Consider the following 25,415-nt stretch of genomic DNA (forward strand, 5'->3'; position numbering starts at 1 on the left):
GCTACTGTTCCCACTGGTATAGACAGGATTACCCTCACAAGGTAGAGCCATATATACCAGATAGACACAGCAATACATCTGGACAGACAGCTGATCCATTTCGTAGACTGGGTAAATGATATGCCTCTGTGCTAGCAACGAAATGAAAATACATTCAATCTACCATTTATCGTAATTCATTAAGTTTTTTAATTAAAATGTAGAACACAATAAAAATTCCATTAAAAGTTTTTAATCCTGTGTTTGAAAGTTCTTATGCAAAAGGAGGTTTTGATACTAGTAATATGAAACATTACTGGTTCTAAACAGCTGCAAGTCAGCAGTGATGATGCTTTTGGTGTGAAAGTGAATATAATGTGTACTGAGCAGGTGTCATTAACACATATAATTTCAAATTGTAACAACTCCTTACATGATGGACAGGCATATCATTTTTAGGGTTTAACTAGTTTACCAGATGGTCCCAGGCTGAACTACTGTTCTCCACAGCAACAAAACCTATTACTTCCCTGTTAGCATCAAAGAAATCAAGGGTGCAATTTCCTAGAAGTTGTGTGTTAAGTTTATGTTAGAAACAGTAAAACTCTTTTAGTTTAGATGTCACCCAGATCAGCAAAACTTGTTTGAATTACCTAACCCAGATTCTCCCCTGCTCTAGCTGCCCCATTTGAAAGCTAACCTGAGACTAACTGCCTCCTCTATTCCAGTGGCTTTTGCCAGTACAGGCATTTTGGTCAGGGAGCACATTTTTTGCATACCAAATCAATGCAGCTCTCCATACAGAAGTCCATAGTCTAGATCAGACATGACACAAATTTTAAAGAGGTAAATCATGAACTCTCAAAGATTATTTTCCACAATATACTTGCCATATTGGTAACCACAAGGCTGACAATACAGCACCCCTCGCTATGAGTAGACTGACAAGGGTGAACATGGTATAGGTAGAACATGTAAAGGCATAGAGACATCATCTTCAGGACTGTTAGAGGAAAGTCCTAAGTTATTTAAGTTAAACAACACAATTACAGAAATATTCAGGGATAGAAAGATTTTGGAAAACTGAAGTCACTGTCTATCTTCTGATGTATCTTATGTGACTGCTGACTGCCCAAGGAAGGATGGAGAACAAGAGAAATTACAAAGATGCAGGAGCTGGAGTTGGTTAAAGTACAGGGCTGGTACTGAGGAAAGACAAGTTCCTGACTACTTATTTTTCATACCTTAGAAGTTTTCTCCTTCCTGCTCCTTCTGCCAGATATTGTGATACATTTTGATGGAAAGCATGTGTACTTGAAATGTGTACAAAGCACACATTTCATAATTCTTAAGGCATCTAGCTATTTAAGCTATATTTCCTTTGTATTTTTGATCGGGACTTAGGGACGGATGAAGCAGTGAGAGCAACCTGAGAATCTGTTGCAGTATTAATGCGGGCTAGTACAGGAACATACAGAGTGGTCATTTCTAGGCAGACATCCAGAGAAAATCTGTGTGTTCTGAAGGATACTGTCTTTTTGATAGTATTGAATTAGTTTATTAGCATTGAACTTTCAGGCATTAAAAATCAAAGCAATCTATGCTTTCAGAAACAGCAGCTCAGCTCCCGTCTCCCAGAAGGAAAAGGAAGGATGTAGGCTGGGTGTTTGGTTTTACTCACTGCACATATCTCCCTCATCTTCTCCCTTGGCACAGTCCCTGATGAAGTCACACGCCTGCCCCAGCCGGATCACTGTTCCATTCCAGCAGCTGAAAGAACCCTCCAGAGCCATTTTGGAGCCAGAAGCAGATCCTAGAGAAAAACAAAGCAAAAACCATTTCAGATCAGTGAATTGCCCTCCTCCCAGTGAACAGGTCATATCCTGGAAGACACCAAAGGGGAGAATACCCTTTGAAGCATCCCGGCCCACAATCCAGGTCTCTGAAAGTATGTAATTATTGCAGCAAGGTATATAATTGTAACATAAAATCAACTGTTCTGCCATTTTCAATCTTTGGAATCTTGATAAAGCAATTTTAAAAATTTTGTTTGACTTGTTCAATCTTGCCAAATACCTGGTAGTCCACATATTAGAGAACTTCAGTTCCCCAGGCATTTCTGGTGTTTTAACTTGGAGGGCAGCTCTGACCTGTGAAAAGAGGGCTGAAATTCTACATCCTGCTCTGCTTTACTTCTGAAGAACAACACAATACGCATGACAGATTTTTGATTGTGTGTGAATTTACTGCTAGATTGCCAGTCCTGAAGACTGATACCCTTTCTCTCTAGCTCCAAAATAACATGGCTACATGACTAAGAAAGCACACAGGCTTTCTCCTGTCAATGTGCATTACCTATGACTTGAATGTATCATAACATCACACCTCTGTAACAGAGAAAATAGTCTGACTTCTGTTTGCGGCTTTATTTTTCTTCTCCGTCCACTCTCACTCCTGCATGCTGCATCCCCTCCCCATGAGGCAACCAGTCAGGGGTCCCACAGCAGTCTGAATCTACTAGGATACTAAAATCACTAATTCATTTTACCCAGGCCAAGCAGCAAAAAACAGTTAGGAACGTGGAAAGGAGCTAGCTCTTGTAAAATGGGATCACTGAACGTAAGATTAGAAACCAGTATCATCCACTGAGAAATGACCCTGAGTACTTATCTCTTAGTAGACTCCTTTTCTAGAGGCACTTGGTTGCCTTGACAGCTGAGAAGTCAGAGATCATCCAACCTGATGGGTATAATTTTTCTTACCACAGGACTTCTCTAAATCTGAGTCCTTTGATTCTGGCTAAGCAAGACACTTAGGACAAGAACTGACTTCCCCCCCCCCCCCAAGATATATGCTCTAGATCAGCCATGTGAAGAAGTCAACAATTACTTCAGGAACGTCCTGCAGTCCATACGCATGGAGGAAACCAAGCATGATCTGTGCAAGAATCCCTTCAAAAAATGAGCGTAGATACAATGCACCAAAACTTTCCTGACTCTCTGCACAGATGTGCTTTCAGCTCACTACTCCTAGAAGGTAGGTCTAGAAGTACAAAGAGATCTGTGATGTGAATTCCCCACCGCAACAACTCCTGCCTTGTCTCATAATAAATGGGTAAGTACTAAAGATTAAACCAAAGCCTCTGGGCAGAATGAGCCATTGTTTGCCTAACTCATCTGTGCTTGCTAAACAGCACAGCTACATCGTGTTCTCTGGTACTACAGGGATTTGGGAATCACTGGTGATTCAATTAGATGTGCGCTTGATACTTTCATTTATATTGCCTGCCAAAACTAAAAATTAATGAAGCATGTAGGAAAACAACCACTATTTCTTTTCAAGCTTATTTTATGGTAGAAATCAATTCAGGAGTGGGGGAAATACATGCCAAACCTTCTTAATAAAGGACCACAGCTCCTGAAAAGGGTGCTCTTGTTATTGTCAGCTCATATTTTTTGATTGCCTTAGAGCAATTCTGGCTTGCAGCATGCAGGCTGCACAGTGCCCTTCTATTTCAGTCAGGGTCAAGGCCTCACAACAGAACAGAACCGTGAAGAAAAAAAATAGACCAAGTAACTCTGAGCTGGTTGCTGGCGAATTTTGCACACTCCTCAGTAAGGGCGTAAGGCAGTGAGAAGACTTCCTCCTTGCCCTTGCAGCGCTCCTGGCAGAACATGCACCCTTGGAGATGCTGCTTAGAGCCTCTCCCATGCCAGATTCAAAGTTCTTCATATGTCACAAGCCAGCCACAGCTCCTGGCAGGGTGCAGGCAGGTGCCTCGAGGCAAAGCCAGGATGCCAACAGAAACAACTCTGGTAACTCAGTAGGTGATACTCTCTCCTCCCAGGTGTAAGCAATGAACCCCTGCAGCACTGTGTTGCTGCAAGTGCCACCTAATGAACAGATAAGAAACAAGGCCCAGAGCACTTCCATAAGGCTAACAACATTATGACATTCTTTAAAATGTTAAAGTCCCAGTTAAATTCAGTAGTGTTTTGCCTTTCTGCATTTCCCCCAAAGATAGTTTTGCAGAAACTCCCATGTTCATCTCTAACTCTCATGTCCCACACAGCTTATTTGCAATCTTTTTGGCAATGTCTGTGTTTTATCCCAGCAGCTGCTGCATTTCAAGAACATATGCAGAGAATCAGAGGAGGGGTTGTTGTAGGGTATGGAGTTGTTCTGTTTACTCCAGTCATCGTAACTCCAAATACTGTAACTCTGTAAAGGCCCTCAGCTTTCCAAGCACGTCTGCTCAGACACTATTTTTAATGTAACCAAGGCATTCAAGAGTCCCACTGTCTTCCTGGGTGTCTTTGCTGTAGCCCAAAACCACAAATCTCCTGAATGCGATTGATTGTGGTATTTAAAAGCCATCAGTTGCAACCAGACATCAAGCAATTCCAGAAGCTTTTCCTCCAAAACAACACAGCACATTTTCCTGCTCATTTATCTCCGTGGAGACAGGGCTTGAATTACTTCAGATTTGCATTAGACGCACATATAAATGCTCCTTGTATAGGTTAGAGAACACAAATAGCAAAACTGCAGCTGAGGGAGAGGCTGGGTTCTGTGACTGTGCATGATTTATTCCTGTCTTCTGTTTGCATGCTCAGTATATGCACAAAGGCAAAACAAATTGGATAAAGGAGAAGATTAACTAGTAAGATAAATAGGTAACCCCCCAAAAGACCAAATATCTATGACCCTTTTAATGGGCCATTTGATGCAGGTGTTTGTATCCAAGCTCAAGGAAGTTTAATTTTTAATTAAAATATTTTATAACGAAAACAGACATCTGACTTTTCATTTCACAGCCTCAATCACTCTTGGCCAGGTGAGCAAGAATGACCTTGACTGCTGAGTCAAGCAGTCTTGACTTGCACACAAAAGCTGTGTATGGGAAGGAAAATGAATGGTATCAAATAAGTATCAAAGTAAAATTTGTGGGAGACATCCTTTATATTTACAGCAGTGTTTATGTAGCCAGTGGCATCCATAAATTATACTAGTCATTAAGCTGTAGCATGGCTGGCTTGGAGTCTTATAAATCATTATTTAAACAGCAGCATTAAACAAATGGCATTTCAGGCTCTAAACTGAAAGGAGAAAAAAACCCAATCCCTTGGGGAACAAGTGCTGACTTAGTACCTCACCAGTCCTGCTTCTGAACACAGTCCAGCCTTGGCAATGTTCAAATCCAGTACCAGTGCCTGGATACAAATGACACTGTTGGTGCTCACGACTGGCCATGCTCTTGGACTTTCTGTGCAGCCGGATCAGCATGGAAGGCAAAAAACACAAGGCTTAGCCTAACACAGGATGAGCAACTTACTGCTCAGATTGTGGGGCCAAGGGAGAAGTATTTCACCACTCAACGTTTTTTCCTCACAGCTGGGCTGCCTCTTCTCTCCTCCGTCCCTCCTTGACCAGCAGAGGAATCAAAGTGTACTGGCAAGTTCTGGTGAATCTGTTTTGGAGGAATGTGGCCAAAGAGACTGTGACATTTGCTTGACTCTGGTCATTGCAAAATGGGAACCTTCAACTTACTGCCATCGCATGTGGCCATGCAGAGGAGAAGACTGAAATTCTTACAGTCATTCACAAAGGTATCCCTGATCTTGCAAACTTGCTGCACTGCTAATTATCATGCAGGATTAATCAAGACAAACATAATTATACTTTCAAGTGTTACATGGAAGTTATCAGGCCATAATTTTCACTGCTACCAAAAGCGTTTGGGACGAACACACTCAGGTAAAGCATCTCCTCTCCGTGTGCAGAGTAACAACAGGGGCTAATAGGGTAGTACTTAGTTGCTGTGAAAAAACAAGTCATTTGCACTCTGCAAAAAGACGAACAGAAATCACAGTGGCCTGGCGTGAATTTACATGCTAGAGCCCTTTTCACAGACAAGCAGCTGTTCTGTGGGCTGCTCCTGAGGAGCCCTGTCTGATGCAGCGGAGTCCCGACTCCACTGCTTCTTTGGGTGAGACTCTGTATCTGCATGAGGTGAAAGGCCGCCCTTATCAAGTATGCATGCACATCTCAAGAAACGCTTACACACGAACTCCACCCTGCTTAGCTCACCGCACATGCTACCCCCCCCCCAAAAAAAAGGAGAGACTTGCTTATTATTTAATGACATATTTTTAAAAATGTTTTCTAACAGGCTAGTGTTGCAGTCTAATGTTCTTCCCACTGGCCATGGAGTGCCACAAAAATCCTGGATTTTTGAACCTCACTGATGTTGCTTGTCTGCTATAAATATTCATCATTAGCTTAGTTTCATTTGCTCCTCTTCTGGCCTGAGTTCAAGGCCCTGACTCAGAGATACTTAAAAAGAGAGTACTTGGGGATTTAAAGCTTTTGTGAGACAAAGAAAGGCTGCTGTCTTATGGGTATAGTTTTGCCCTACTTATGAAAGGATGGCGACATCTTGGGCAGGGGGTTGATTATTGATTTTTCTATGACTCACTATTTCTGATGGGCATATCATTTCTTTACTCTTCATCTCCCACCCACCAGCCTTATAGCAGTGCAGACATTCGAAGGCTGATGGCTCACTTGGCGATGAGGATGGCAGGATCCCAGGACAAAGTCAATTTTCTACTGATAATGGGTCAGTAATAACCCCTGCCTCCACCATTACAGAAGTTGGAAGGTGTGAAATAAAGAAGGTAGGAAAGTGGAAGAGAAGAAAGGAAGTTCACGGTTAAGGGAAATGAAGCGAGCCTTGGCAAATGGCCGTTAAACTCTAATGTGATCTAGGCAGATTCCATAAATCACAGCCTTCACAGCCACGAGGCTGCCCTCTTTTTCCAGGCACCCACCCCAGGACACCCGAATTCAGATCTGCAGAAAAGCCAAGCAATCACAGCTGCAAATGAGACCAATAAGAGATATGCTTGGAAAATACAATGTCCTTAGAAAAATGCTTTGAATAAAGATGGGACTCTAGGTTCCTGAAACCAGGCAGCCAAAATTTGTCAACATTTCAAAATTTCTGGCTTTAATCTTTGTAACAGCATCATTACTGTTGCTGTCATTGCCTAAGGAGGCAAGTGAAGCCATATTTGTAAAAGGAGGCAATCTCTTTTATTAGACTGACTGATACAGGCAGAAAAAACAGCCCATGTTTGTATGCGTGAAAGCTTGTCCATTTTTCCAGTTATATAAATTGGCTTTAATCTTTGTATTTCACTTCCTATGTGTAAAATAGAAATAAACTCATCACAGGAGCCCTGTGAAGTTCATTTCATTAACATTTGTAAGGAACGATGATGTTAGGATAACAGAGCCATGAGAAAACCTGTAAGGAAATTATTTACTCTTGTCTTCAGCGTGGTTTGCATAATTTACAGTATAAAATGAATAGGGCCATACGTTGGATGAAGACAGTACACAGAATACTAAATAACTTCTGAGCGAGTGTGCATCACCTGTCCTGCATGCTAAAGGGGCTCCACTCCCACAGTAAGCTACTCTAAGACTAGAAATCTTCCTTTTTAGATACAGTTAGAAAACAGAATTTTTATTTTATGGCAAATTTCAACATTTCAAAATGTATTTCAGCAAAAAATAAAAATGCCTATATATCTCACAGACCAAAAGTTTCAAAACAATTCTGGTTTGGAAATACTGACTGGAGAAGTTATAACATATAACCATATATTGTCATAAAACCAAGAAATTTGAAAATATTTCAATTCAGACAAAGATGAATTTTCTGGCAGGAAACTCAAATGGAAACTTACTGCTTTGGAACTCACTCATGCCAACAGCTCACCAAGCTCAGCTCTGATGTGCTGACCCTACTGCTGACCCTGCTGTTTCAAAATAGGGTATTACGCTTAATGCACTAATTTTAAAATGCCTGCTCCTTTAGCCTTGCCTTATGCTAGTATGATTGCTTATAAAGGATAAAACTGATTAACACACCTAAGGAACAGGCATTTGCTCACTGCCACACTTCAGCAGCACGAACTTTAACATGGCCTTGAAGTATTCACATCAGCCACATCCTCTGTACTCTCTTGGAAATGTTTTTGAAAACGTCTAGTTACAGAGGGACATGCACATTTCCTAACTTTTAACTGAATGACTTCCCAACCTTAATGTTCAAGTGATGTAGCTTTCCTGAATATACAGCAACAACAAGCTTCCTTAAAACTATAATTAAATAAGAATGTGGAATATAGAAAATTAACCATATTTCACACTTTCCTGTTTTTCAATTAGGGAAGCTGACTGAGGGTCTAATATTTATCTTCATTGCTCCTGAGACAGCAAATAATTGCTGAGCACAATAAATGACATAAGAATGTTTTTCCCTATTAATCTTGCACAAAAACTAGCTGCTTTTTTGTTTTTGTTAGGGTTCACAGTAAAATATGTATTTTTTTTCCCCGTGCTTTGCTTAGCAATCAGTAAGCAATGCCAACAGCATGTCCAAGAATTAATAGTAAGCAAGCAAACAGCAGCAGTGGAGAATTTTATAAAGAAGTGTTGTGATTTTCCAGCATGCAATGGTACCTACCTACTCAGAGACACCTACGAAATTGAGAGAGGCCAAAAGAGAAGGAAAATTAATACTTATTCCCAAATGCCTATGAAACACTGTGTATACATAGTCATTGGCTTTTTTTTAAAAACAAACAAACAAACAAAACCCTATCACACTAGATCTTAAAGGTTTCATCAAGAAATATGAAGATTCTGACTTACAACAACATAATAGAATAATTTTTAAAAAATCCCCAAATCTCATTTATTTTGGTTGTTTTTTGACGTTTTGTTTCAATAATCAGACCACATTTCCTATTTGATTCCCTCTTCTCTAAGGTACTTTTCATGAATTAAGAAAAAAAAAAGAAGAAAAGCTTTCATTATCCGAAAAACAGTGACTATTCTATTTTTAACAGTAAACAACTGGAAAAAACCCACATTTTTCTGTGGTTTCTGTGAATTTTTCTGAAATGAAAATCTTGGAGAGGGAGAACAGAAAGGTCCAGCTTCTATTAGTAGCTCAGCCACTCCTATCAGACCTCTCTGGATCTGACTGGGCCTGGAGAACTGGTCTGATTAGCCCACAGTCTTGCATGCAGGTAATGCTGGCTGGACTGTTTGCTAACTCACTGGAAGACGAATGCTGCTTGCCACGTGGGGCCGACCCTAACATGGGGTGGACCCTAACAGAATTACGAAGTGGCTAATATCTCTAAGCTTACGTATAGCCAACAGCAGCAGAGCTAACACTGGTCCACTTTCAATATCAGATATGGAACTGAATATGAAATAAAACAGGTTTACTAGAGACAGGACATGAAAACAGTGCTTCCAGACTTCATGCATGCCTTTTATGGGAAATCATATAACCAAATTTTTTAGGAAATATGTGTAATTTTTCACATTTTGCTTCCTAGAAGTCTGGATTCAAATCCACTTCCAATTATTAAAGTAAGTTTTATCTTTACCCATTCAGACAGCAAGCACAACCAACACTGCCACTCCAAGTAGTGTCCTCCCCCCACCCCCCACTTTGGGTTCTTAAAACACTACATCAAGAAAAACATTAATAACATTTTAAAGATGAGAAAACTGAGCCAGCCAAAACCCAGCCAAAACCCAGCCAATTTTAAATAACGAAATGAGACTGTGAAGTGCCAAAACCAGACTGACTCCTGTCCAAAACTCTACCTGTTCGACAGAAGTTGCCCAGCTACAAGGAAAAAGTCACAGAAAGGAAAGACTGGAGAAGATTGCTTGGCTCATCAAGAAATGATTCCAGCAAGGTCAGACATAACCTTTCCCTGAGCCTTGCAGTAGTAGCATCCAAGTATTCTCTCTGTCCTACACTTTTAGCGCTGCCAAACCAGTAAACAGAGATACATTTGTATGCCTTGTGATGAAAAATACAAACAGAAAAATGAATGACACTTACTGTATTCAAAATTCATTTTAGATAGAAGTCATGTTGTCATTTCTAAAATGCAATCCTGCTTCTAAACTGTTTAAAGCAGCATTTCTTCTTTAGCTGTCAGCAGTATTAAATTAACATTTATGGCCTTAGAGCAGATCAGTAGCTGGGGGAGGTGGGTTGAATATCACAAAACAGCACAACCACAAACATGGATAAGTGGGCCCATTCAGTAGCGTGCAGTAATGCACACCCGTATGATAGTTGTATGCTTTACTGTGCAAAGCACTGGCCCTACACTGAAGAACCATGGTTATTTCAGGAAGGAGCAGGAACATACTGGGGAAAAGAGTTGTACATCATGCCCCTCTCCACTGCGCCAAGCTCTTCGTAAATGCAACACTTGCTGTCAGGGCGCTGTTTTTCATTTTGTTCTAAAACAGAGCAATGACAGCTCAAAAATTTGAAGCACAAGCAAAAGAGACTAGCACATGAGCATTCACTGTGATGGAGACCAATCCCATTGGTGACACTTAAGGGGTTTGCCGCTGGGAAGGATTTATATGGATGCAGGCCATCCAGCTTTCAGTTCTATGGAAGCAAAAGGCAATCACTGCAGTGTTACCCTACCGCCGTACACCCTTGAACATCAATATGCTGCTGCAAGCTATCACTCGCTGGTGAGTCTCCAGCTGAATGCACTGAAGACTGCCTACATTGCAGTGCTCTGAAGCCAGTCCAAGGGGATGGAGAAGCAGCAGTTCTCTGCTCTCGTGTGTCAGGCTGTGCTTCAAGGCCTCGCTACACTTGAATGAAATTATCCCAAGAGCAAAGCTGCTGAAAGTCAATGGCCCTGGACATCAAACAAAGCCTGAAGAACGACTCCTTTCCCGAGTCTGTGGCTCTGCCAGGCGCTCTCTGCTAATCCTTGAACTTGCAGAGGTCTTGTGAATTGGGAATGCTTACAAAAAAACCTCACAGATCTCAGACAAGCAAGCAGGGACTGGCTCTGTGTAAGTACAGCTACATACTGAAGATCTTGGGGAAATAAACAAGTGATGACGTTTAAACTGCAAAATGACCACCTGGGTCACATGCACTCCCCCTATTGTCTTGCAGCATGCCAAAAGAGACTTTGGTTAATACTTTCCACGCAAGATCTCTTTCCCAAATACATACTGGGGGACAGACAGAATTGTAAGGGTTGACAAATATCATTACTCAGAATTATCATTCCCTGAGGATGAGAGGCCTGTGCGTTGTTAGCCACAGTGAAACTGCTAGACAAATGTTAAATAATATTAAAAGGGTTTTGATTTTTAATACTGAAATAACAATCTTAATCAATTACTATGTGTAAAGACAGATCAAGGAGATAAAACAGAACATGCCTTATGACTCTATGAGTGTAGTTTTTCTTTAACATCTTTACCCTTCAATAAGTAGACCGTGCAACCAAGCTAACACTCTGAAGATTTTATACAATTACTCAGAGCTGACATCCATTTCTTTTACAGTCCTCATCTTCAAATTTGCCATCATAAAATGTATACTAACCCAAAGTACTCCTTATATCCGCTCTGGCAACAGGATTTCTGTAAAGCTTAAGTTCCCTTTCAAGCTTCTTCCAACCCCCCTTGTCCCATTAATGCTCAGTTGCAGCATTCATTAATCTCTCAACTATTAGCAACAATATTATTAAATTCTCACAAATTTGCTACTTTTTTATTATGTAAAATGCTTCTCCCATCGGGGTAGGTTTCAGCTAAGCTTAACACCTCGTTGACTCTTGATAAATCTATTTACACAATGTAAATGTACCGTTTCCTTGCAGGCAAATCCTTTATAACTGCAGAACAACTCATTATACGAAATAGAGAAATAAGAGCACACTCAGCTTATTGCTCATTCTTCATCAAGAACCAGTAAACAAACACATTTGGGTACACAAAAAGTAATAAAAACAGACTATTAAATATGGGTGCTAGGCGCACTACAAAAAAACGGGGCTATTCTGGTTTTGTGGCAAACAGGACTAGTATGATACCCACCAATTATGCCAACGTCAATGAAGGTGGAGCACCACAACACATGGAAATGGCATACAAAATCCTATCCAGCCATACGTGCATAAGATTCTGACTGACTTGCAATCAAAAACTATTAGGTGTATAAGGAAACTAATAAAAGAGAAATAAAAGCTAAATTTCTGGAAATAATGAAATTCTGTATTTCAGGAAATGCTCTCTACCAAAGATCTATCAGGTTGAGGCACAATTGCAAAGGGGATGGTAAAAAAACCATCATTTGGGGGAAGCATAACAGTTACCAAGCGGTACTAGACAGTACAAGCTGGACAAACACACCAAATAATAAAAAAGAACCAGCAAACTGTCTTGGCCATAAAATAGGCTACATGAGACCTAAAGGTATTTTAGATTTACATGCATCTAATCTTAAACATAATTTAGTCTTGAAGTATAGATTTAAAAGACTAAATAATGATTCAGATAAATTTTCAGAGGCATTTCATGAACTATTTTCACAAGATCTTACCTCTGAGCAGTGGACCTCTTTGCGAGGTCAGTCATCATGGGCAACATAGACTCTTCCTGATTTTTACTATGATCCATGGGGTGTTCTGTACTTGTACTTCCATCCATCTTAAATTGCCCATGGACCCCTTCCCGGTATAGTTCAGTTAAACCAAATGCAAAGGCATTAGATACCTGTTATATATTCTACAAAAATGCAGTTAAAATACCTGACCTCCACCCCTCCGGTGACTTTAGCTTAATGGGATGTGGATGCAGTTTACCAACGATAATTAATGTCACTAGGCAAGTATTCACATAACTGCAGTATCTCAAAGCCTGGAAGGTAACCTACAGTGCACAGAGAATCTACATTCAGAAAATTCAGTGAAATACTATCAGCACAATTAACTGTCCTGGAATTCATACTTAAACCACATGAAATGACTCTTGCCTCAGCATTCTGCTTTGCAAGGATTTCTTGATAAACAGCAGCAGGACTCTTGCACAGCAGTTACAGTAAAGGCTATCAACTCTATTTTGACCATGCCCTTCCTTCCCATCCCAGATGTAATTACTGCTGCTTTTTAGTGTGTAATATAATTTTAAACAGTCTGTCAATGGGGTATCACAAAGATGATGAAAGTGCCTTGCCTTAGCATCTAACATGGATAAAATCAATGAACCACTGTCCCACAGGCAGTAACACATCAGAAAGCTCAGAAGCCTCCGAGTTCATCGCAAGGCAGCTCTATATGGGTAACAGCCATTGCATGCTGAAAGAGAATCAAGTTTTCAGCAGAACAGTAGGAAAGCTAGGCAAACTAAAAGCTCGCAAAATTTGGATTTGCCACCCTCTTGATCAGCCCCCTATGCGTAAGGAAGCTTCAGCATAGACAGTAGCAGTGCAAGTTTTTTGTGCACGGCAAAAACTCATCCATCCTACTTTCATTTCATCTCCTGTGCCTGTTTAGTCCAGTGACAATGCTACTGAGAAGGTCTTTGGACCTGCCCACAAAACGTAAAAGTAAAAGGTATTTCACAGCAGTCACTAGACTACTTTCAGGCAAAACATGACTTTAAGTGGCTAGCACATCCAGTGTGTCCTGGGAAATAAAAAGCCTGGAATTTTCCTGATACCCAACAAGGGAAGCTAAAGAACTAAAAAACCAAGGAGTGAGCACAAAACAGCCAAAATACAGCAACTCAAAATCATTATTTTTTGAAGTACTTCAAACTACCACTCCATTTGTGTGTGCAGGGTCCTTGAACTGCCAGCAAAACACCTTCAGAAACGCTGCCTATCAAATAAAGAATCTGACAGTCAAGATTTCTAAATCGGCTCTTATGCTGTGACCTTGTACAAGCCCGTACAACACTTCTTCAAGCTTCCATTCCATTGCTCATGACAGAAAGAAATAACACTTTGTGGGGGGTATGTGGCCTCACTATTGTTTAGAACTAGAGCTATGTGAATTGCTTTTTTTTTTTTTTTTTTTGCACAGAAAAAGTCTGATTTTAAAAGACCATCTAAAATGAAAATGTCTCCTGCGAAAGAAAAATGTTTACTCAGCAACAGTGCAAAATATCTTATTTAACCTGTAACAAAACATTAAAGAAAAAGTATTTTGTTCAAATTTGTTTCATTTCAGATATTTAATTTTTCCTTTAGCCCTTTTAACAAAGAAACCCTAAAGACTAAGTAAAAGATGTTAAAATTTAGTCCCCTCACTTTTTTGTCAAAACACTAACTTACTAAATTTGACCAGAATTTTGAATTGTTGTGTCCCACTAAAGCTGCATTTTTATCGAACCTAAAACATAAATGGAGAGATGCTGCCTACCCCCTCTGTAACACATGGAGGTTCTCAAGTGAAAGGCTATACTGAGTATATCAGTAAATGCTAATCATAAACCCTGAGAATGACAGAATCACTTTAGTCATTACCACATGCTAATGCAGCATCTGTTTGAGGAAGCCCTAAGTCATTTCAGTTTGGTCCTGTCCCCTGACATCTCCCCACTCAAATACTGCACCTAAGAGAGAATTATTTACAATGATAGCACTGACATGACTGACAACATTCTCTCCATTTGGCATATACTAAAATGTGCAAATATTAGCAAAACACAGATTTAACTGAGGGAACCTCAGATTTGCAGAGCACCGAAAAACAACCATGAATGTCTTCACAGTTTTACATGAGAACCACAGAAATACTATGTTGCTACTGCTTTCTCAGTGAGTAACAGTATGACAACCTGTTAATGTAAACTTTACATTAAAAATCTCATTGACAATTAAGGTGACAGATTAAACTTATCCACATGCATTCTGCAGACTGATTTGGCATTCACTGATTAATGCAGTAAATTAGATGCTAACAAATTTCACATGCAATGATAAAAATCATTAACTTCACCCAGCAATGTATATATGGTGTCAAACAATTTGTGATGCTGTATCATTAAATTTAAATAGTGAGTAACTACTGCAGTTTTAGCGTAAGATTATGAACAGAGACTTTCAGTTTCTGAGCAGAATTAACCCCAGACTTTGACACTGAAGTACTTGATACTATTACAATCGCTCAGGCAGATTTTGAAAATTCAAGTGAAAACTACTTTTCATTGTACTGGAATATAGTAATAGAAATATACCAGCACCAAGTCTGCATCCAAGCTTCTCTTTGAACACAGACTTGAAAGCAGAGATACACTTTGGAAAATGTGATTTACTATTCCGAAAAACTGTTTTAAAAAAAGCCCACCTCTGAGTTCTCCTTTGGTACTCAGTATAATACAGGTCTACTGCTCGAAGAAACTGCAAGAAGAAATGCCACAGAAGTGCCCCGAGATACATTTTGAGTGTTTGGAACAATTACTGGAAACAAGGGAGAGTCCCTATGTTACACTATTTTATGGATGGGTATACCCTCAAGGAATCAGCAGACCCTGGTACTTTCAAACACACTGTAAAAAATTCACAACATGAAGATATTCCCGCCCATAAATCCCAGGCAGTACCAGGCTCTGGTCTTGCTAACAATACTTTGGCTCACCGTTGCCAGCCCTAATGAGTTAAACCGGACTGCAACTAGATCTTGGAGTTATTCCTAGCTGTGGTACAAGTAAGTCCCTTTGGCTGTGGGCAGACATCCTCCTCCAGCTGCACAAGCAGCAGAGGTTATTGCTTCCATCTGTTCAGGACTGCTTTCCCTTCTGATGCCCAGCAAAGCAGCATGTGCAAGTACTCCCTAATTTACTTCAGGCAAAGGCGGACAGGTGAGCCCAGAACAACAGTTCTTACCAACTCAAGTAATTTAAGTTAACCTGTCTAAAACAAAAGCTGCTCTCCTGGAAGATCTGAGGACTGCAGACAGTCTGTGAGACTGCATGAATTCAGTACTAGGCACAGAAGAATCTGTGGACTGAGATATTTTTCATGTGAGGGTCCATCCAGTAATCCTTACAAAGGCAAAACTCCAACTGAAGTAAAGCTGCTTTAAAACAGCTTACAGATGCTTGTAACCTGCTTAAAGATTAGTGGAGCAAGGCCACAAAACAGCGGGGTTACTAAGTGGAGGAGCAACTCAGTGGCTGTTCTTTTGTCACCTTTAAAAATGTCATTCTAATACATGTGACAATTCTCATACATGATAATAATCTAATAGTAGCATCCTGTGCGAAGTAACTTCTGGAAGAGAAGGTATTTCCCCCTCCCTTTTTTTTTTAAGGGGACATACTGTGGAACATCAGACTAGTTAACTCCTACTACCTTTGCAGCTTTGGGAACACTTGTAAACGCAGCTTCATCTCGATCTAGGATATTTGGCTCATGTCTGTTTCAAAAACAAGGAAAAAAAAACCAAGGAAAAAAAAACCTACTGCAAATATGCTCAAGCTCAGAAGAAGTTCTGTCTCGATTTGGAACTGCACAAGAGGGGCCTTTCTTTAAACCAAAGCTGGAAATAGAAGAGGGGTGCATTTATGTACAGCAAATCATAACAGCTTTTTTGCAGAAAAGTATTTAAAATTATTAAAACATGATGTGTTCACCATAACAACCCTATAACCAAAAAAGCTTGTTCCAATTCTATATTCAGAAGAAACACTTTGTTTTAAATTTTCCTGATAAAGAAGACACATTAACGTAACACTAATGTAACTGAACATAAATTCCATGACTTAACTCTTAGTGGTATACTATGCCTAAAATGTCCTGTCAGTTGAAATTTAGGCTAGAACTCAAATATCTCAAACAACTGAATATGAAATGACTAATTGTTGAATGTAACCAGATATCCATGCAGAAGTACAATGAATTAAGGTTCAAGGCAAATGCTGCCTCTAATATAGATCTTAGCCTCATTTAGAAGCAACATTGTTTAAGGCTTTACCAAGGGACTGAGTTACAACTTCTGCTTAAACAGAAGTGACAGAGTCATTCACAGGGGTAATAAAAATAAACAAGATAATGCAAGAGAGGGAACTGCACCTCCCGGTAAGGAAGTAATTGAAAAAATAATGTGGATCTTCTATTACCACTCTTTGGAAAACAGCATGGGATCCAATGTCCAAATGCAATTCAATTCAGGTAGATTTTTCAAAGAGCCTTCAATGAGGTCTCCCATAAAGGAATGTGGTCAACAAAAATCAAAGCTTTAACATGTAAACGATTTTGTAAAGATGCAGAGGAGCAATATGATATACAGAGCTCCATTAGGAGGTTCTTGGCTCTAGCTCTGCTTCTACTATCAATCACTTTACTTTTGACAAACCGCTTCTGTGTTTGAATGTTCTTTTGCATTAAAAGGGTTTTTTTCCAGCAATATACCTTCTTTTCTAAACTGATTCACAGAATGATAATGAGGGAACTCAGGCCTGATCTCTACTTTTATATCTATAACTTATACAGGTTTCCCAGCACAGCTGATGCTTTTATTCTTTTTTTTTTTTTTTTTTTAATCCAGAGAGGCTTCTAGGTCTGACTAGAAGCATCCTGTCAAAGCTGCATGGATGAAGCTTGTACAGGCAATGCTGGAATTATAAAGTATTCCTGGATAGCACTATTAGTCTTGCCTTCAACAGCCATTTTTTTTCAGGGTTTATCCAGAGACTCTGAATAAACTCCTGCAAAATAATTATTAAAAATTATTTATCTAGCATACTAATCAGTGAGAGTTGGGGGTATCCGGCACAGGAATGCTTGTTAAAGACTCCTTGCCTGACACTGCTCATTTGAAAGTGAGGGACTGGTGGGCAGACTTTACACATTACAGGTATTAAAGCACCTACTGACTTCAAAAGGATAGTTCTGTTAGAAATTCCAGGCTGCAATTCTTCAAGCAAAGCACTGTCTTTTCTGACACTCTGATGATGCTAGGATGCTAAAGGTGGAATGAACTGCCCTCTAAAGTGCCTCTTTTTCTCTCTGTTGTCTATAGAGGGGCCCTAGAGACTAGCTCTGACATGATGCCTAACTTTCGGATAGCTGAAGTCACAAAAGAGGAATACCACCTCGTCTAACTTCATACAACAAGGCATCCGAATATCTGAACTAAATCATGCCTAGGGAGACTGAATCCCATGGTATCATGAACTAGATGACTGGTTTATTATACAGATTTTACTCCCTGACAGTTCAGTCAAGATCTAGACTGAGTACTGTGCTGAACTGCCTGGGAATCAGTATTTCAAGTTGGAGTCTAGGATTGCATTTTTTCTCTCTCTTCTCTCCACTGAAGTATTATCTGGCCTGTATTCACATATTAAAAAAGTAACCAGCATCAGCAGAATCTAGACATATGTTAAAAAGAGAGGTCTCCTGTATAATGTTAAGACAAAGAACTAAGAAGAAAGGGACAACTCCATTGCTTGGCTTTGTAAGCTGGAAAGAAACTGTCTTCATCTTATTCTTTTCCTGCACAATCTTTATGAATGTTCTGGGTAAACACTGGTAAAACCCAGAAAAATACAGTAAGATTCCTCAGACAAACAGTGAAGCTCTGCCATGACCAGCCTCTCTGCCTAAGTAACTTTCAAAAAGTGTGCAATTTTCTAATGATGAGTCCCCAGAGACAGTGCTCAGTCATACCAACATGGTCTCAGCTTAGCCAAGGCCTAGCATTAACTAAAGACTCAAAGCTGACAGCAGGCTGACTCTTTCCTGTTTCATCAGTCAAATCCCTCAAGTTATACTTGCTACAGACTCCCTACTTTACTCTCTGTCATTGTTGCTGCCACAATATGGCCTGGTTCTGCTCACTCATTAATTCTCTCTCATTTCTAAGATTGATGAAAGAGCTATTTAAAATTGTTTCCATCTCCTCCTATCTGATTCCATCCCAGGTGTCAGCTCATCCAACGCTCACTCACTGTGGCCCAGGCAAAGGGCTTTGCTCATCTGTATTCATCTGTGGCTGCTTGCCTTAGTATTTGTGCTAAGGAATTCAGAATCTAGTTTCTTTGTCCTTTGCTTGGACACAGTGCACAGCATGGAACAGGCTCATCTGTGAGTAGTGCTTTTAGAGGGTATAGCAATATGAATAAATGGAAACAATAATAAACTCATCTGTGTATCTGCAGAATAGTATCACTGTGGGCTTCTACAGTAGGAGTAGTAAATTTCCAAGACTGACTTCCATTTGGTGGCATCCTGCCTGGTCATGACAGTCTGGTTTCATTTCAGCAATTACCTGATTGTCCAAGACAGAATACAGCGTTTACCTGAAGAGCCATTTAATAATATGAACTAGGATGTTCTGACTGCTATTGTATTTGAGAAAGAATGGCAATGCTTTACAGATGCTGCTGATGTCTGGCACTGCTAATAACAGAAGAAGCAAACAGAAACACATCCAACTCATTCATTATAATTTAAGAGAAACTACATGAAGTGGCAAATTAGCCCACATTGTACAAACCAAGAAATAAAATGGAGACTACTTGCTACAATATAAAGTTACAACCAAGTAATAATTGCCCTGAAAGTTGCATGGTGAGATTAGGATAGGCAGAAGTGTTTTATAACTAAAAGGAAAAGGAGGAAAAGGCTTGTTCAAATGAGAGAAATTGCTTGGTTTCACTTGGGAGCAGAGGGAGCTGGAGGTGCTGCACAAGACGAAATTAGAAGAAAACATAAGACAAATACTAACACTGTAACCATGGAGAACTACAACAAAACACTCTAATCTTTTTTTTTTTTTAACGGGTACGTAACTTTATAGTAATATATATTATTATAAATACTAAGCATCAGTTCTAGCCTACTTTACTGACTTTGAAAGAACAGCTACATTTAAATCAACTCTTCTATGTGAAGAAGCCAGCAACAACAAACAAACTGAAGCACAAAACAAATGTTCCTGTCAAACCTCTACTTAGGCTTCTCCCTTCTCAAAGGCTTAGCTAAATACAATAGGGACAGATCTTCAGCTGATGTAAGTGGTCCAAGCTCCAAAAAACAATGGAATAATGCACATGTGCTCTACAACTTTCCCTAGCAGAAGATATACCGAAGTGAGTTCACAGCATGCCTTCAGTATCAGACATTCCAGCTAGTCTCCAACAAGAGAGTGAGATTCCAAATACTGGCTCACATCAGAGTTCTCTGTTGGACCTCCTTTCTCGTGAGGCAACTTGCTCAACATTTCTTTTCCTCCCTTGAAATTATTTCACGAAATCACTTGCATGCGCAATAAATACTTAAGTTACTTTGCTGCCTAAGCCATTTGGCGATTACTGTAGACAGGTGAGTCACTTCACTGTTTATTACTCATCTGAACAATAAAAGCATCTGATAAGATAGTACTGTTGCTGAAACTCCACACTTAGTCTTCCTGATTGTTTTCCTATGTTTCATTAATGTTAACGTAGGTTCATAAATACATGCACATACACTGCTATTCAACCAAGTGCTTGAACAGTCAATACTGACTTTCTATAAATCAATAGTAACATTGATAATATTACATAAATATTGAAATTTTATATTTCATCTTTTTTTGCCTTGTATACCATGATGCTGGATTTATGCAGTTGTTGCTTACCACCCTAAACAACATCTTAGAAATCCAGTACGTAATTCAGGCTTAAGTGCACAGAATATTCACTGCGGTAGCCTCTGCAAATTATTTACTCTGGATGGTGGCTCACGCAAATCAACCAGAACAGCTTAGATGCCACAGTATGCCACAACACATCATCTTGCAAAAACAGACAGACCGGCCCTCAACCCTCAAAGTTTTGAGGTATCAAAATAGTTGCTTTGTTCATTTCTGTTCACATCAAATATAAAATCCAGCACTGATATTTTCTGAACATGATAAATCCCTCTGTAAGAGCTGAATAGATTATATTTCCTTGTAGCTAATGAAGACATTTCCAAACCTCTTATTTTGCTTACAGATTTGCTGATACTCCAACAGTCTTGCACAATGAACAAAACACCTCAATCTAGAACTGGACTCTGAACCCAGCTAACTCATTTAAGTGCTTGCAACCTCCCATTTGTGCAAAATTTCAACACTTCAGCTGGAATTCATTTAAAGAGGGAGGAAAAAAAGTATTAAAGTATTTGTAAAATTTCTTTCATGTAATAAAACCTGACTGGCAACTTAGGATCTTTCCATCCATATGTGTCTTCTGGATCAATATGTCATACCAGTAGGGCTTTCAAAGGCTCAATTCATAAAAGCACTCTATGCCTCATTTATGGAGGTGCTCTGTAAAACTGCCTTCACAGAAGAACGGTCTATAGTTTTTCCTTTCTTGCCTGCACATGCGGGAAGCATATCTCTATGCAATTCAGTAATGATGGTATTTTTGAAAATTCCTGGGGGATGGAGATGCACAGTTCCCATTAATTTGTGCCCCTAAATGACCTGGTGGCTTTTGAAAGGCCCTTTCTTTCCCCACCTTTTTTGTGATTTTAAGGCAAAAGAATCACAACACAGAGATTTAATAGTCCTGACCGAGATTCTGATGTGCAAGTACTGATTATGAGTTTCCAAAGACAACCTTAAGAAGTCTGATTTGTTGAAAGGGCATGCACTCCTTTTCAGATAACTCTGGATCCTCATTACGGATTCTTAAATTTATCAGGGAAAAAAACCCGAAGCATCTGGCTTAGTCAGTTGGCCCTTCTATTTATGTATTATGAATTTTGTTTGGAATTACAAACTTGGGGGCTTTTTGGTTGTGCTACTGTGGAAGGCCTCCTTCACTGCATCCGCCACTGCTGACGTAAACGTGCCACACCTCTCCCATGCTAGATACCATGCAGAATTATCAATGTCTGCAGTTTGACGCAGCAACTGGCTTGCTACGAAAGCCAGCTGAAGTAGACTGTGAAGAAACGGAACAGTAGGACAAAGCAAGCACGTGTTAGCACTCTCTGAGGAAGAAAGAAAGTTTGGAACAAGAAAAGAGAGGAGCTGGACAAACCTTAATAGCAAGAATGGGGCAGATTTGCAATGAGACGTGTCAGACAGAGAAAACAAGCTGAACTGGAATGTTTCAGAAGATAAGCCCAGAGCTATTGGAGAAACACACTGAGCCCAAATTTAAAGAATTCTTCACTGTGGTGAAGAAAGAGAAGGAATCATACACTTCTCTTCAATCTTGTATGTGTTGCACTACTACAGAGCAGCAGTACCTCAGAACACAACGTTGGTGTATGAGTTACCTATGCAGGTCTTTAAAAAATAAGGTTCTTGCTGTTGACGATATTCCATTAACATTTCATTCTCTACAGCCTGGAACCGCACACAGAAAATCTTTTTTCCTCCTTGTCTCATCTTCTTTTCACACTTGTTCTACTAAACATGATTTTGCTCACCAGTTCCTCTCAGGCTCTGGTGAGTCATGCCCATAAAAGGAACCAACTTCCACCTCAATATCCGAAGTATTTATCTTTACATTTGATCATTTCCAGTGTTAACTGATTACCCCTTTTGCCTTTCACCTGTTTTCACAATTTACTGAATCTCCCTCAGCCTCACTTGGTTTCTTTACAGAGTATCCGCCTAATCAGTTCAGTCTGGTTGACTGAGTGACTTTTTGATTAAGTTTGATTGCTCTAGTTAATTAAGTGGATTTTAAATGTTTATTACAGCCCCTTCCAATCACTTTCTAACTGGTCAAACTCTTTAATCATTTCCCCCATCTAGACCAATTATTCTTGCCTGATAGCCTGTCATTTGTTTTCAGTGTTACTGGTTTATCACCATCTTTCCTTTCCTCATCTTTCCCTCTCTCATTTATTCATCTGCTCACATAGTCTGACTATCATCCTTTCAGCTGTCTGCTTGATCATCTCCAGCTTCTGTTCGGACTTGCTAAGCTTGCCCTCTGCATCTCATCTCGTCTTCTGAAAGGCCACTGTAATTCCTCACAAACATGAATCAAGTTGCATAGCCAGGTCTTAACATTTTCAAACATCAGTCTTGCTTAAATCAAAATCTTTCCTAAGGCTGATAGGGAATGTCATGGATCAGTATAAAACAAAACTCAGAACAAACCTATCCTTGACTTTGTTTTAGCAAAATCAGGGTCCTACATGCCCTTTGTTACAGGCCAGCAGCCTTTTTGAAAATGTAGTGGTTTATTATGGAGAAAGAAAAAGGGAATAGACTGATATCTACTTACAAAATGGGCCAGACTGCATAAATCTTTGAATTTGGAGCAACACTGGTTTAAAATCATTGGGTCATCTGTAAATCATCACTGTCCTCCCCATTTCCCAAGTGAGGATAGTGAATCCTGTGATTGTTTCAATAAATCCAAGCAGTTAAAACATCACAAGACTTAAGTGGCAGCAATTAATAGTAATAAAAATAAGTTCAATTTGGGGAAAGCAGATTACAGAGTTCATTTTCTTCACTGAATCAATGGCTCCCCTGTTGAAATAAGCCTTAATTAAGGGAGAAGGTCAGGATAAAAATCATATACAGTATTAAAAAGATAATGTATTGGCCAATTCTTCAAGGTGTTAAAAAGTACTTAATACCCACAACTGCCAACATTTACAGGAGGAACTGAGGGATTTGCAGTCTCTCTCAACCACTTTACAGTACCTCTAATGAGCAAGGCCTTCTCTTTTGATTATTAAAGCTTGGAATTTTAAAGGCTGAGATTTTTCAACTTTCTTTCTTAACCCAAGTCACCTAAACTTTTCTAAGTTAGAGCAGAGGAATCTGCCCCACTCTGGTAAGACAGTAACTTTGTATAAAGAAACATCCACATTCAGTCTTTCCATAGCAGAATCTAGCCTTTCCATCTTCTGTCTGAATGTATCAATTTAAAAGGCTAGTTTTATAAGTATTATCACACCCTTTAAAAACATTTCTTTATACCTCTGTCCTCATATCTTAAAAAATAAATATATCATCACGATTACTATGTAAAACAACGGAGCATTAGGTCCCATTCACCAGCATACTGTCATGACAGACTTATATGACCAAATGCTTCAGATATGCAAGTTCATCTTTCTCCCCTTTGGTGAGTAAACTAATGTTTTAAATAGACTAAATCCTTTAACATAACCATTACTGTCTGAATGTGGCTCTGCAAGAAGTAGGCGTTCACAATCAGCAACAGTAATGCATAATTATTAATTCATTACTGTAAGAAGCTACTCTACCACTAATTGAGTTACTGTGCGTTTTCTAGAAGCAATATTAAGACTAAATTTCCTTAATGGTTTATTCCTATGGTTATTATAACTTAATTTTTAAAAGATGAAAATGGAAAATGAAAACAAAGATACGCCACCTAACAAGTAGATTAAATTTATTTTCCCTGAATGGGCACAAACCACAGGTGAAATAATTTGCACTTTGGAATTACCTTTGAATGATTTAACTTCGCTACAGCTACTACATTCTCAACTGTAAAGCATTTTTTTCTCCAGCAGGAGATCCCTAAAGGATTAAAACACTAGCATGTTAGAGATGTTTTTTGGCACCCAATCTGAAGTCAGAATAATCAGTCATGCCTCACGGGGGAGTGAAGGTGAATGGGGAGGAAGGTGATTGCCAAAGCTTTTGGAGGCACACATACTTAAAATAGTAAAGCTTTTCCAAATGCCTACTTAGTGAAATTAGATCTACAGGAAAACCAGCTCAGAGAAACTGCATAAATAGCACAGGCTACTCAAAGGAAAATACAGTCAATCTACCTAACTTATTTTTTTTTAAAATGAAGGATATTTATTCAGGACTTAATCCAATCCTACTGAATAATTCCCATCAACTACAATCAACTCGGGATCTATCCTTTGGCTGGTAAATTCCTTGACCACAACACTAATGCCAAAGGAAATTCTCCAGCTTCCTTTAAACAGAAATGCTCTGGACACGCCAAATAAGTATTATGGTAAATGTTGGTCCTGGATCTCAAATACACACAACCACTTCTGAAATTTAAGATTACCTTTCTTTCTCATGCCTGTTTTTCAGTTTTGTAACAACTGCACAATACAGACTGTGCTCATTGTTCTGTTCACCGGTCCCCCTGAACTGAGAAGTACTGGAGCTCCACACCAGATAATAAAAACATGTTTGGTTCCACTGAAGGTGCAGATCTTCTCTCCTCTGTCCTTTACAGCTGAGCAAGTAATTCATAAAAAATTATTTACACAATTAACTTAGTCACTTCATAAATATTCTGCAAACACCCTGTGATTTTTCAAGTGAAACTGTTATTCAAAAGTTACACAAAAACACTCTCCACGAATTAACTGTTAATATTTAGATTAGCTATAGGTGTGTCACATGAGGCTTCAAGTAGAAATCTTTGTTTAATAGAAACATTGCTATTATTTCAATCTTCTCCCTAGAAGAGGTTAACTTTTCTAGGCAGTTTTCCAGTAGGAACCACCCAGAACTCATTTTGAAAAGGTGCTCACTGGTATTTCATTGAGTTCGCTTAACCACAACATCCTGTCAGCAAATTAATTTATAAGACGAACTGCAGAA

At 39.4% G+C, this 25,415-nt stretch overlaps 1 protein-coding gene across 1 annotated transcript in view; it reads right to left on the reverse strand.

Annotated features, from left to right (window-relative positions):
* ALK (ALK receptor tyrosine kinase) overlaps window positions 1–25,415 on the reverse strand; it is a 319,617-nt gene that overhangs the window by 78,666 nt on the left and 215,536 nt on the right. The window contains exon 6 of the mRNA XM_064510188.1: window positions 1,661–1,792. Coding sequence (XP_064366258.1) covers window positions 1,661–1,792 — 132 coding nt within the window. The remainder of the gene's footprint in view (window positions 1–1,660; window positions 1,793–25,415) is intronic.

The sequence above is a fragment of the Dromaius novaehollandiae genome, chromosome 3 (assembly GCF_036370855.1).
Source record: "Dromaius novaehollandiae isolate bDroNov1 chromosome 3, bDroNov1.hap1, whole genome shotgun sequence".
Classification (NCBI taxonomy): domain Eukaryota; kingdom Metazoa; phylum Chordata; class Aves; order Casuariiformes; family Dromaiidae; genus Dromaius; species Dromaius novaehollandiae.